The sequence below is a fragment of the Aquarana catesbeiana genome, linkage group LG02 (assembly GCF_042186555.1).
Source record: "Aquarana catesbeiana isolate 2022-GZ linkage group LG02, ASM4218655v1, whole genome shotgun sequence".
Taxonomy (NCBI): Eukaryota; Metazoa; Chordata; class Amphibia; order Anura; family Ranidae; genus Aquarana; species Aquarana catesbeiana.
Window position 1 is genome coordinate 24,121,412 of NC_133325.1, and position 12,805 is coordinate 24,134,216.

Consider the following 12,805-nt stretch of genomic DNA (forward strand, 5'->3'; position numbering starts at 1 on the left):
ATATATATATATATATATATATATATATATATATTGTCTCATTTTGTTGTGTACTCTTTGCTGGGTCGTTTGGGGTGTGGCTGTATTCCAATGTTCTATTGTGTCTGTCTGCCTTGGATATTATGGGATGAGTATGTAGATTAGCTGAGACTGGTGGGGGCTTTTTCCTCCAACAGCTCTCACTGCTGATTGGACATTCTTCCCCACCCGGAATGCAAAGGGGGGGGATTGTCCAGAGTATTACCTGTGTGCCTGTGTTTTTCAATAAAACAGTCATGTTCAGCAGCCAAACGAGTATTGCCTTGTTTTGTGGTTGTTAGCTGTTGTAATATCTGATATCTATATTCAGACTGGGAGGAAGTGGTATATGATGAAAGTACTCAAGCGGAGTGTGGGACGTTTCGTTACATTTAGTACCTATTGGATCACCCCATCTGAGGAAGGCAGCATCCACCCAGTCCTGAGCTACCGATGTCCCTGTTGCCCTTCACTTTAGAAAACCCCTTAGTGCTGGAAGTGACTGTCTTTTTTTGTTATCTTATATCTGTATATACTGTGTATAACTGTGTCTTTATGTCTTCCATGAAAAGCTGCACAAATATGTGAAAAAATATTATTACAATAACCCTTACGGTGGTGATATCTACTTTAATGAGAGAAGAGAAGTTCCATCCGATCTTATTTTACTCAACTGGCATTTTGTTAATGCTTCATTTTATTTGTCTAGAACAATTTCCATTATAAAAGGCCCAGATTACATCCCTGAGACATTTATCAATATGAGTGACCCCGTCTACTGGAAAAAAGGCAAAGTAAGGAATCACTGGATTGTTTTCTCTTCATATCATTTGCTGAGGATGTTCATATTTTGGATTCATAAGGAATTTCTAGTCTTATTTTAAGATATACCAGTCAATGGAACAGGTACATCCGAGTTACTACCTCCTGTGTAATGCCTGGTGAGCATCAAGAACATGGCACACAGCCTGGGAAATCTCTGCAAACCTCCATGTACAATCCCTGCAAAAAAGGGAGGAAGGCTGGTGCCATGGAAGTCTGCTAAAACATTGTTTTATCAATGCAGCTGAACAACAGTCAAAAATGCCAACGCGTTTCTGCCATCAGGCCTTAATCATGATTAGGGTCTGATGGCTGAAATGTGTTGGCTTTTTAAACCTGAATGTTTTAGCCAACTTCCATGGCACCAGCCTTTCTCCCTTTTTTATACCGATACTAGCCAATGTACCTGTTCATGAATGGGGTCATTTTTGGAGACAAATAAGTTTATGAACTTAGAAATAGTGGGGAACTGGCAAAGCATACTACCTTCTAAAATGGTAACCCCGGGTATCATCCTATGTAAGAAAGAAGAAACTTTTTTTTTATATAAGCGACTCTATTGATAACTATCGGGAACCCATAAATACATCCAACTGAACAAAGTGACTATTTTTATTGCAGTACACGGCATAGAAAAGTGTGACAAATGAATGAACACAATATATTGGATATCAAATAAAAGAATTGTATATTGTTAGACATTATACATAATATACACTCATCGGCCATTTTATTAAGTACACCTGTTCAATTGCTTGGTAACACAAACAGCCAATCACATGGCAGCAATTCAATGCATTTAGGCATCTAAACTTGGTGAAGACAACTTGCTGAAGTTCAAACCGAGCATCAGAATGGGGAAGAAAGGGGATTTAAGTGACTTTCAACGTGGCATGGTTGTTGGTGCCAGATGGGCCGGTCTGAATATTTCAAAAACTGGTGATCTACTGGGATTTTCTTGCACAACCATCTCTTGGGTTTACAGAGAATAGTCCGAAAAAGAAAAAATATCCAGTGAATGGCAGTGAACATGGCATAGTTGTTGGTGCCAGATGGGCTAGTCTGAGTATTTCTGGGATTTCACACACAACCATCTCTCAGGTTTACAGAGAATGGTGGGAAAAAGAGAAAATATCCAGTGAGTGGCTTGGCAGTTGTGTGGAGGAAAATGCCTTGTTGATGTCAGAGGAGCAGGGCTTTTTTTCTCAAACACTAGGTGCTGGAACTTAACCACGGCCCAACAAAACCCCTCCCCCTACACACACCCTCCAAATCACATTAAATAGTGGGTGTGTTCAGTCAAATTTTCCGAAAACAGTAGGAGGGTCTTAAAGGGGCATTAAATACCAGGATTGCATTACATACAGAGTGCAGAGCTGTCACTTGTAAACACAGAAGCCAGACTTCTGAGTTTACAAGTGATTGTGTTGAGCAGGCACCAAAGGGTCTAAGCCAGAGGTGGTGGAACTGAGTTCCACTAAGTTCTCCCTGAAAAAAAGCCCTGTTAATACCACAGGTAAGCAGCTGCAGTATTTACAGTTAGTGTACTGTGTCCTCTGCACAGTGTGCACCTAAAGCTACCTGAAGACAATTGCTGGTGTTCTTCTGATCCTATTAGTACCACAGGCAGGCTGCTGCAGTATTTACAATTAGTGTAGTGCATCCTCTGCACAGTGTGCACCTAAAGCTTCCTGAAGACAATTGTTATTGTTCTGATCCTATTAATATTACAGGCAGGCAGCTGCAGTATTTACAGTTAGTGTATTGTGTCCTCTGCACAGTGTGCACCTAAAGCTACCTGAAAACAATTGCTGGTGTTCTCATACTAATAATACTACAGGCAGGCAGTTGATTCTGCTAGCTGCAGTATAATCAGTATATATATACTTCCCTGCTTTGTGCAGCTACATCTCACTGCCTGCCATTAGTATGTCTGGAAGGCCAACAAGGAGAGGCAGACAGTCACAAGCCAATAAAAGAGGGCAAGCAGGCTCTGTGTCTAGAGGCAACAGTGCTGGTCGTGGAGATCCTCATCAGCACGTGGCTTTGGGACACGCTTGTCCTTTTTTTTGGCAGCTGGCCGTGTTGAGCCGCAACATGCAGGAGACTTGGTAGAGTGGATGACCAAGCCGTCCTCATCCTCCTCATCCTCTCTCACCCAGGCTTAGGGTACTTTGTCTGGCAAAGCAGCTGCCAACACGGCCTGTTCCCTCAGCTCAATGGCATCAGTCACTCCTTCCCTAGCCCCACCATGTCCTCCTGAGGAGTCCCCCGAACTGTTTGACCACAGTGTTGGGTCCATGCTCCAGGGGGATGCCTGGTGTTTTGAAGGCTCGTGAGCCCAGAGAGAGGGGGTACCCAAGAAGGACAGCAATCTGATAGTCATGTTCCCCCAGCTGCAGCATACTGCCAGGTTTGCTCCAGTGATGAGGAGGGAGGGGATGATGAGGTCACTAACTCCACGTGGGTGCCTGATAGGAGAGAGGAGGAGGCACATCTCTAATGAGGCAGGATGCCCTCCAGGGGCTAGCTTAAGGGTAGCACGTCGACTGCATCACACCGCAGAGCTCCGCATGTGCAGGGTGCTGCTGTCTCTACGCGTTATTCCAAAAACTATTTGGTGTGGGCCTTTTTTGAGACAAATGCATCAGATCCCACCACTGCTATTTGCAACATATGTCTCAATCGTATCTCGTGTGGCCAAAATATCACCCGCTTGGACACCACATGCTTGACCAGACGTATGTCGACCGGCCATGCAGTTCGTTGGCAAGCGTACCTAAAAGACCCACACCAAAGAACAAAGCAGACCTCTCCTTGCTCCTCATCATCTGGGATCTCCAAGCCCACTATACCTTCAGTCCTCTCTGAAACCTGTACTGAGAGGAATGAAGGTGTAGAATTAGGTGTGTCACAGCCAAGTACTTGTGGGCAATCTGCTATCGGTACACCGACGTTAGATTGTACCAGGCAAATTTCCCTGCCCAGCTGCTGCACCGCCGAAAGAAGTTCGCTCCCAGCCATCCATATGCCCAGCAGTTGAATGCTAGCTTGGCTAAATTGCTAGCACTTCAACTGCTGCCTTTTCAGTTGGTAGACTCTGCCCCCTTCCGTGAGTTTGTGGAATGTGCGGTTCCTCAGTGGCAGGTTCCCAAACGACACTTTTTCTCACAAAAGGCGATTCTGGCTCTCTACCGGCATGTGGAAGGCAATGTCTTGGCCTCGCTGGACAGGGCAGTCAGCGGTAAGGTGCATATTACAGCTGACTCATGGTCCAGAAGGCATGGACAGGGATGTTGCCTATCTTTCACCGTGCACTGGGTGACTCTTCTGGCAGCTGGGAAGGATGCAGTACAGGGTGCAGTAGTGTTGGAGGTTGTTCCGCCACCACACCTCCAAAATTCTACTAGTGGTGATTCTGCCACACCTCTCTCCTCCACCCCCTCCTCTTCTTCTTCTTCCATGGCCTCTTCCTGTGCTGATTTGTCCTCGGAACCAGCGGTGCTCCGTAGGCGTTCAAGGGGCTACGCAAGCATGCAGGCAAAAAGATGCCATGCGGTGCTTGAGCTGGTGTGCTTGGGGGACAGGAGCCACACTGGGGCAGAGATTCTGTCAGCTCTGCAGGGGTAGGTTCAGAGGTGGTTGACGCCACGCCAGCTTAAGCCAGGTATGGTGGTTTGCGACAATGGCACCAACCCCCCTCCACCCTCTGACAGGGACAACTGACCCATGTGCCCTGTTTGGCTCACGTCCTTAACTTGGTGGTGCAGCGGTTCTTGGGCAGGTACCCGGGCTTACAGGATGTCCTGAGGCAGGCCAGGAAAGTCTGTGTGCATTTCCATGGGTCATATAATGGCAGTGCTCAGCTGGCTGACCTCCAAAAGGAATTTAACCTGTCCAAGAACCGCCTAATCTGTGACATGACCATCAGGTGGAACTCAACGTTGGCCATGCTGCAGTGGCTGCACACGCAGCAGAGGGCCATCAATGAGTACCTATGCGACTATGGCACCAGGACAGGGTCAGGGGACTTTGTTTTTTTTTCCCCACGCCCGTCAATCACACAGGAAGAGGAGGAGGAGGAGGATTGTATCAGCATGGAGGTGAAGCCTGGCACTCAGCATTAGCAGCAGTCTTCAAGGGATCATTAACAGTCCGGAAAAACCCATGGACTTGTATGTGGCTGGGAGGAGGTGGCTGCGCATCATGTCATCCTTAGTGACTCAGAGGACTCTGGACCGAATGCCTCAGCAAACCTACGCTGCATGGCCTCCCTGATCCTGCAAAGCCTGCAGAAGGATCCTCATATTCGTGGTATCAGGGGGAGGGATGATTACTGGCTGGTGACCCTCCTTGATCCACATTACAAGGGTAAGGTTGCGGACCTTATCTTGCCATCGCAGAGGGAGCAGAGGATGAAACATCTTCGGGAGGCCTTGCAGAAAGGTTTACAATTTCCTGGTCCTCCTGGACAACGTGTTGCTGAGGCTTCGGTCAGTCACAGAAGGAGCAGTGGAGAAGGTGGCAATCTGACCGATGCGTTCAGACAATTTTTTAGTCCACAGCCCCAAGGTCTGATCATTTCCAGCAACCATCGCCAGCGTCTGTTTTACATGGTGCAGGAATACCTAGGGGCAAGATCAGACTTGGACACCTTTCCCACCGAAAATCCTCTGGCTTACTGGGTTTTGAGGATGGATCACTGGCCAGAGCTTGCACAGTATGCAGTTGAGCTACTGGCCTGTCCTGCATCCAGCGTTCTTTCGGAACGCACATTCAGTGCTGCTGGAGGCTTTGTAACCGATCACAAGGTGAGCCTGTCCACCGAATCAGTCGATCGGCTGACCTTCATAAAAATGAATCAGTCTTGGATCACTACCAGCTACCAAGCACCTGATGCTGATGTAACCAAATATTTTTTTTTGAAATGTCAGATCCCTTCAAAGACTGCCTATGCTGATGCTGAGTGACTATCCTGTTATGCTGAGTGACAATCCTCTTCCTCCTCAATTTTCATGCTACGGTAATAGCTTGTAAGAACATTTTTGGTTCTGGGCACTGCCACCAGTGGCCAAGGCCCAATTTTTCTGCCCCTGTTTAACAGGGGCATATAATTAGGGCTGAAACAACGAATCGATTAATCGACAATTAATCAATTATGAAATTAATCGATTACTATTTTCATAATCGATTAATCGGCCAGTAACATAATGGGGTTAAAAAAGCTAAAATTAGCCCTATATAGTACAAAAAGAGCAAATAATCTCTACTGTAAATATTACTTTCACTGTTGCACAGTAAAAAAAACAATTTTTTTTTTTTTTTTTAACTCCATTATGTTACTTAGGCTCCATTCACACTAGCGCGTTTTTTGATGCATTTTGCATTTTGCAGAAATGCACGGGAATTTTTTAACATGGGTTCCTATGGAACATGTTCACATCAATGCCTTTTTGTTTCTGTGCTTTTTTGGAAAGGGTGAGGCTGGATTCACTTCTATGCATTTTTAGTGCTTTTTGCATTTTGCAGATTTGCACTACAGTCCATTTAACATGGTTTCCTATGGAACACGTTCTGTAGAGCAAATCTGAAAAATGCAAAAAGCACTAAAAATGCATAGGTGTGAATCAAGCCTCAGGGACTTTTTTTCCTGCAAAATGCAGCGTTTTGCATGTAATGGAATTCAATGGACAAGCATCAAAAACGCAAGTGCACCGTTTTTGAAGCGTTTTTGCAGCGTTTTTGATGCGTTTTTGCCGTTTTTTTTTTTTTTTATTTTTTTTAAGACTGTAAAAAAAAATGTAAAAAAAAAAAAAAAAACGCAAAACGCAAATCGCGGCACAAACGCGGCAAAAACGCTGCTCAAAAACGTGGCAAGCATATTTGAGCCGCGTTTTTGCCGCGTTTTTGCGGCGTTTTTGCCGCGTTTTTGCCGCGATTTGCGTTTTGCGTTTTTTTTTTTTTTTTTTCATTTTTTTTTACAGTCTTAAAAAAAAATTACAAAAAAAAAAACGGCAAAAACGCACCAAAAACGCATCAAAAACGCATCAAAAACGCTGCAAAAACGCAGCACTTGCGTTTTTGATGCTTGTCCATTGAAAACCATTACATGCAAAACGCTGCTTTTTGCATGAAAAAAAGTCCCCGACCCTTTCCAAAAACGCTGAGATACAAAAAAGCATTGATGTGAACATGTTCCATAGGAACCCATGTTAAAAAATTCCCGTGCATTTCTGCAAAATGCAAAATGCATCAAAAAACGCGCTAGTGTGAATGGGGCCTAAGGCTGGATTCACACTTATGCAGTTTTAGTGCTTTTTGCAGTTTGCAGATTTGCACTACAGAACGTGTTCCATAGGAAACCATGTTAAATGGACTATAGTGCAAATCTGCAAAATGCAAAAAGCACTAAGACTGCATAAGTGTGAATCCAGCCTTAGGCCTGGTTCCCACCCATGTGTTTTTTGGTGCTTTTTGCAGAAATGCACTACAGTTCGTTTAACGTTCACATATATGCTTTTTTCACCTGCTGTGTATTTGGAAAGGGTCAAGGACCTTTTTAAATGCAAAACGGTGCTTTTTTGGTTCAATATACTTCAATGGAGAAGCTGCAGAAAAGCATATAATATTACAGTTCTGTTTGATAATCTGAAAAACAGTCTAGAATTTTTTTTCTTTAAATAAAAAAATGTGATCCGAGTCCAGATTCAACCTCTAATAGTATATAGAGTATATAGAGTATATATGTTATTCTCAGAGAGGATTAAAGATTTTACTCCCTAGCCATATAGTTGGTTATTTATATTTACCCCTGCGTATTAAGATATTTAGGAATAAATTGCCTTTTTTAAACTTTACATATTAACTAAATTATACACCACACTTTTTTTTAAGGTTATTAACCGATTAATCGATTAATCGAAACAATAATCGGCCAACTAATCGATTATGAAAATAATCGTTAGTCGCAGCCCTACATATAATTACAATTTTTGATGCAATACTTTGCAGCAGGGCTCATTCCTGCGCTCCAACTATAGTATCTGTGAGGGGTTGCAGTGTTGTGGCACCAGTGCCTAAGGCCTAAGGCCCAATTTTTCTGCCCCTGTTCAACAGGGACATGTAATTACAATTCTTGATCTAATATTTCACAGCAGGGCCCATTCCAGCACCCACCAAGAGTAACTGTGAGGACTTACAGTGTTGTGCCACCACCACCACCACCACCACCACCAAAGGCCCAATATTTCTACCACTGTTTAACAATGACATGTAATTACAATTCTTGATCTAATATTTCACAGCATGGCCCGTTCCTGCGCCCATCAAGAGTAACTGTGAGGGCTTACAGTGTTGTGCCACCACCACCACCAAAGGCCCAATATTTCTACCACTGTTTAACAATGACATGTAATTACAATTTTTGATCTAATATTTCACAGCAGGGCCCATTCCAGCTCCTACCAAGAGTAACTGTGAGGACTTACAGTGTTGTGGCACCACCACCACCACCACCACCAAAGGCCCAATATTTCTACCACTGTTTAACAATGACATGTAATTACAATTCTTGATCTAATATTTCACAGCACGGCCCGTTCCTGCGCCCATCAAGAGTAACTGTGAGGGCTTACAGTGTTGTGGCAACACCAACACCTAAGGCCCCAATTTCTGCAGAGTATATAGGGCAGGCACAAATGATCAAATGTGTGTCACCGGCGCAAACAATTAAATAATTAAAAATGAGTTACTGCAATCAAAAAAACAACACCACTAGGTGAAAAAAATAAAAAATATGTATATGTGTTGAATGCGCTACTCTACTTAAACCGCACCACTCTGTTAAGTATCCAAACTTACGCAATCCTTATGCCCCCCAAAATATTTTACTACATACAATGTGAGGCTGCTGGGAGATTTTCATCACGCCATTACGTCACTTCCGTGCTAGGCGAAAGCGAGGGCTGAAGCGCAAGCCGGCTGCTAACGAGGCTTGAACCGCACAGCGGCACGGGATTCACACGGCGCCATCTCTACACCCATTAACAACGGCTGGAATAGCTTGGTGCCGGCTTATGGGAACCTGGAAATGTGAGTGTAATATCTCCTTTTTAAACTGAGTATTAATAAAATAGTATTTACATACTGCGCAATGATCGCTGTCTGTTTCTTATGAGGAGGACATGGTCTCTATATAGCGTTTATTGGGGTCAGCAACAACACGGAGTATGTGGAGTGGTTATCCCTAATAAATGAACCAAAGGCGCAGTTTAACCGGCATCTGGTGAGTGGCTAACCCAGGTGGTGGTGTTTCTGGCACTAAAGTGGTGAAGGGGTCACGAAGAGTCACAGATAATATATACTACAGAGATTTTGGCAACCATTGCACATTGCACTTTGCACATGAATTTGGACATTACAGTCTGGTTATAAATGTCACGGACCAATCTTTTGTATTTATTTATATTGTAATCTATGTAAAATACACCCAGCAGGGTGAGTAATTCGGGGCACTATTGTATGTAGTAAAATATTTTGGGGGGCATAAGGATTGTGTAAGTTTGGATACTTAACAGAGTGGTGCGGTTTAAGTAGAGTAGCGCATTCAACACATATACATATTTTTTATATAGGGCAGGCCCCTACTTTCAAACATCCAACTTACAAACGACTCCTACTTGCAAATGGAAGAAGACAACAGGAAGTGAGATGAAATCTACCCCTAGGAAGGGATGTTCAGCTCATCCCTAAATAGAAGTATATGGCTAAGTGCAGCAAACCCACAGGAAAGCTGCAGGTACACTGCACTGCACCCGCGGTGTGGGTAAGCTGTAGCACATCACAGTGACAGCAGCCCTATACTATTATGCACTCTGTGATGTTCTGGAATGGCGGATAAGCAAGCCCAGACCACCATCTACCAGTCACCTGTCTGTGATCAACAGGTTGCTGACTAGGGTTGCCACCTGTCTGGGATTCACCTGGACAGTTCGGGTTTTGAATCATGTGTCCAGGTTTCAGTCTGCCTAAAACCCGGACACAATATTCAAATAGGAATGTGGCTCAGAACTGGGCCTGATAGGAGGGTGAGGAGGCACTATGCACGCCACATTGCTTTTCTCTTTGGAGCTCCCAAAGGTGTCCCGGATCTGTTACAATCCTACAGGGTATGCTAAAAAAAATGTTTTGCACTGCTTGGCTTGAAGAAAAAGTGGCAGCCCTATTGCTGACCCCCACCTGATTGGATATCAAACCTGAAGAATTCAACTTGAACCCATGGTGAAGGCAAAGCCAAACCTCATTTGTAACACTTTTGAAAAGCCTCATGAAATATGATGGATCTTTAAAATATAATAATAATAATAATAATAATAATAATAATAATATTTGATTTTCAGGTCACAGTATCTCGATGTTCGGATCCCTGTATTCCTGGCACCAGAAAAAAATTTGGGTCTTCAATTCATAAATGTTGCTATGAGTGTGTCTCATGTCCAGAAGGAGAGATCTCCAACATTTCTGGTAAGGTTTGTATTTGTCTTTATGAAGTCCTGTACATCTCTGTCACCCCCATGTTTTATCCTTTTATAGACCGATTCCGGCACTCCTCTCCTACATGTAAAAATCATCATTTTTTGCTAGAAAATTACTTAAAACTCCCAAACATTTTATATATATTTTTTTTAGTAGAGACCTTAGGGAATAAAGTGGTGGTCATTGCAACTTTTTGTGTCACACAGTATTTGCGCAGCAATTTTTCAAACGCTTTTAGGTCTCACGAATTAAAAAAACAAACAAAAAAAAAACCAGTAAAGTTAGCCCAATTTTTTTGTATAATGTGAAAGATGATGTTACGATGAGTAAATAGATACCCAACATGCCATGCTTTGATATTGCGCACAATCGTGGAATGGCGCCAAATTTCGGTACTTAAAAATCTCCATTTTTTTTTACAGATTACCCATTTAGAGTTACAGAGGAGATCTAGTGCTAGAATTATTGCTCTCGCTCTGACGTTTGCGGTGATACCTCACATATGTGGTTGAATGTTGTTTACATATGAGGATGCCACTTACGTATGCGTTTGCTTCTGCGCGCGAGCACGTGGGGATGGGGGCGCTTTATTTTTATAATTTAGTTTTTTTATTGTTTATTTTATTTTTATATTTTGACACTTTCTCTTTATTTATTTTTTTATCACTTTTATTCCCATTAGAAGGAATGTTAACATTGTTTGTAATAAGAATAGGACATGCCAGAGGGTAGGGTTGTCACCTCTCCGGGATTAATGACATTATTCAGACAGCATACTTGCCAGTGAGGTGTCCCCAGTGTCACCCGTGTGTCTTCTCCTCATCTCTGTCCCCATTCCAGTGACCACACACTCTTCTCTATTTACTTCTGCTGGTTTCTGTCCCCCTCACTGACATTCTGAGTTTACACCTCAAGGCTTTAAGTGCCCAAAAACAGCAGGCACCCCTCAGGACAGACCACCAGCAGCTAAAGGACCCCTCTTCTCCCTGTCTGTGTTTCTCCTTGATGACAGGATCATCCAGCTCCACTCACTGCTTGTAACACATGGGAGCTCCTAACAGCCTATAGAACGGGACAGCAGGAGACACTTATGGAGTCCACCACTGTCACCTCACTGTACACCCCACTGTTTACCTGACTACTGCCCCCTGTCAATCCCACTGCCCACCCCCTGATTCACCCCACTGCCCCCTCAACACTACCCTGCTGCCCCTCTATCCAGCCCGCTACCCCTCTGTCCACCCCGCTGCCTCCTGTCCCTCCCGATGCCCCCTTGTCCATCCCATTGCCTCAATGTCCACCCCTCTGCCCCTTGTCCATTCTGCTGCTCCCTGTCCTTCCCACTGCCTCCCTGTCCACCCCTCTGCCCTCCTTGTCCATTCTGCTGCCCCCTGTCCTTCCCACTGCCTCCCTGTCCACCCCTCTGCCCCCTTGTCCATTCTGCTGCCCCCTGTCCTTCCCACTGCCTCCCTGTCCACCCCTTTGTCCATTCTGCTGCCCCCTGCCCCTCCCACTGCCTCCCTGTCCTCCCCTCTGTCCCCTTGTCTATTCTGCTGCCCCCTGTCCCTTCCGCTGCCTACCTGTCCATCCCTCTGCCCCCTTGTCCATTCTGCTGCCCCCTGTCTATCCCGCTGACTCCATGTCCACCCCTCTGCCCCCTTTTCCATTCTGCTACCCCCTGTCCACCCCTCTGCCCCCTTGTCCATTCTTATGCCTCCCTGTCCCTCCTGCTGCCTCCATGTCCACCCCTCTGCCCCCTTGTCCATTCTGCTGCCTCCCTGACCACCCCTCTGCCTCCTTGTCCATTCTGCTTCACCCTGTCCATCCCGCTACCTACCTATCCACCCCTCTGCCTCTTGTCCATTCTGCTGCCCTTTTGTCCATCCTGCTGCCTCCCTGTCTACCCCTCTGCCCCCTTGTCCATTCTGCTGTCCCCCTGTCCATCCTGCTACCTCCCCTTCTATTCTGCTACCTTCCTGTCCACCCCTCTGCTCCCTTGTCCATTCTGCTGCCCCCCCTTCCATCCTGCTACCTCCCTGTCTGCCCCTCTGCCCCTTGTACATTCTGCTACCCCCCTGTCCCTCCCGCTGCCTCTTTGTCCATTTGGCTGGCCCCCTGTTCATTCTGCTGCTCCCTTGTTCATTTTGCTGCCCCCTGTCCATTCTGCTGCTCCTTGTCTACCCCTCTGTCCATCCTGCTGCCACTTTAAACCACCCAAAAGTGTCCAAGGTACTTTTACAATGTATACTACAAAAATAAAAAATAAACGTTGCTGTGCACCAGACAAGTGTTTGCTTTTGGCTTGAAGAAAAGGTGGGAACCCTACATGAAAGGTCCTCTTTATGGAGAGATCTGGGGTCTATCTCTCCTCTAGGCTGGAAAGACTGAGATAAAAAAATAAGCAATTTCAGCCTTTCCACTTGAACACACG

At 45.0% G+C, this 12,805-nt stretch overlaps 1 protein-coding gene across 1 annotated transcript in view; it reads left to right on the forward strand.

Annotated features, from left to right (window-relative positions):
- LOC141129628 (vomeronasal type-2 receptor 116-like) overlaps positions 1-12,805 on the forward strand; it is a 124,639-nt gene that overhangs the window by 75,778 nt on the left and 36,056 nt on the right. Inside the window, exons 2-3 of the mRNA XM_073617722.1 lie at positions 591-812; positions 10,239-10,362. Of these exons, the coding sequence (XP_073473823.1) occupies positions 591-812; positions 10,239-10,362 (346 nt within the window). The remainder of the gene's footprint in view (positions 1-590; positions 813-10,238; positions 10,363-12,805) is intronic.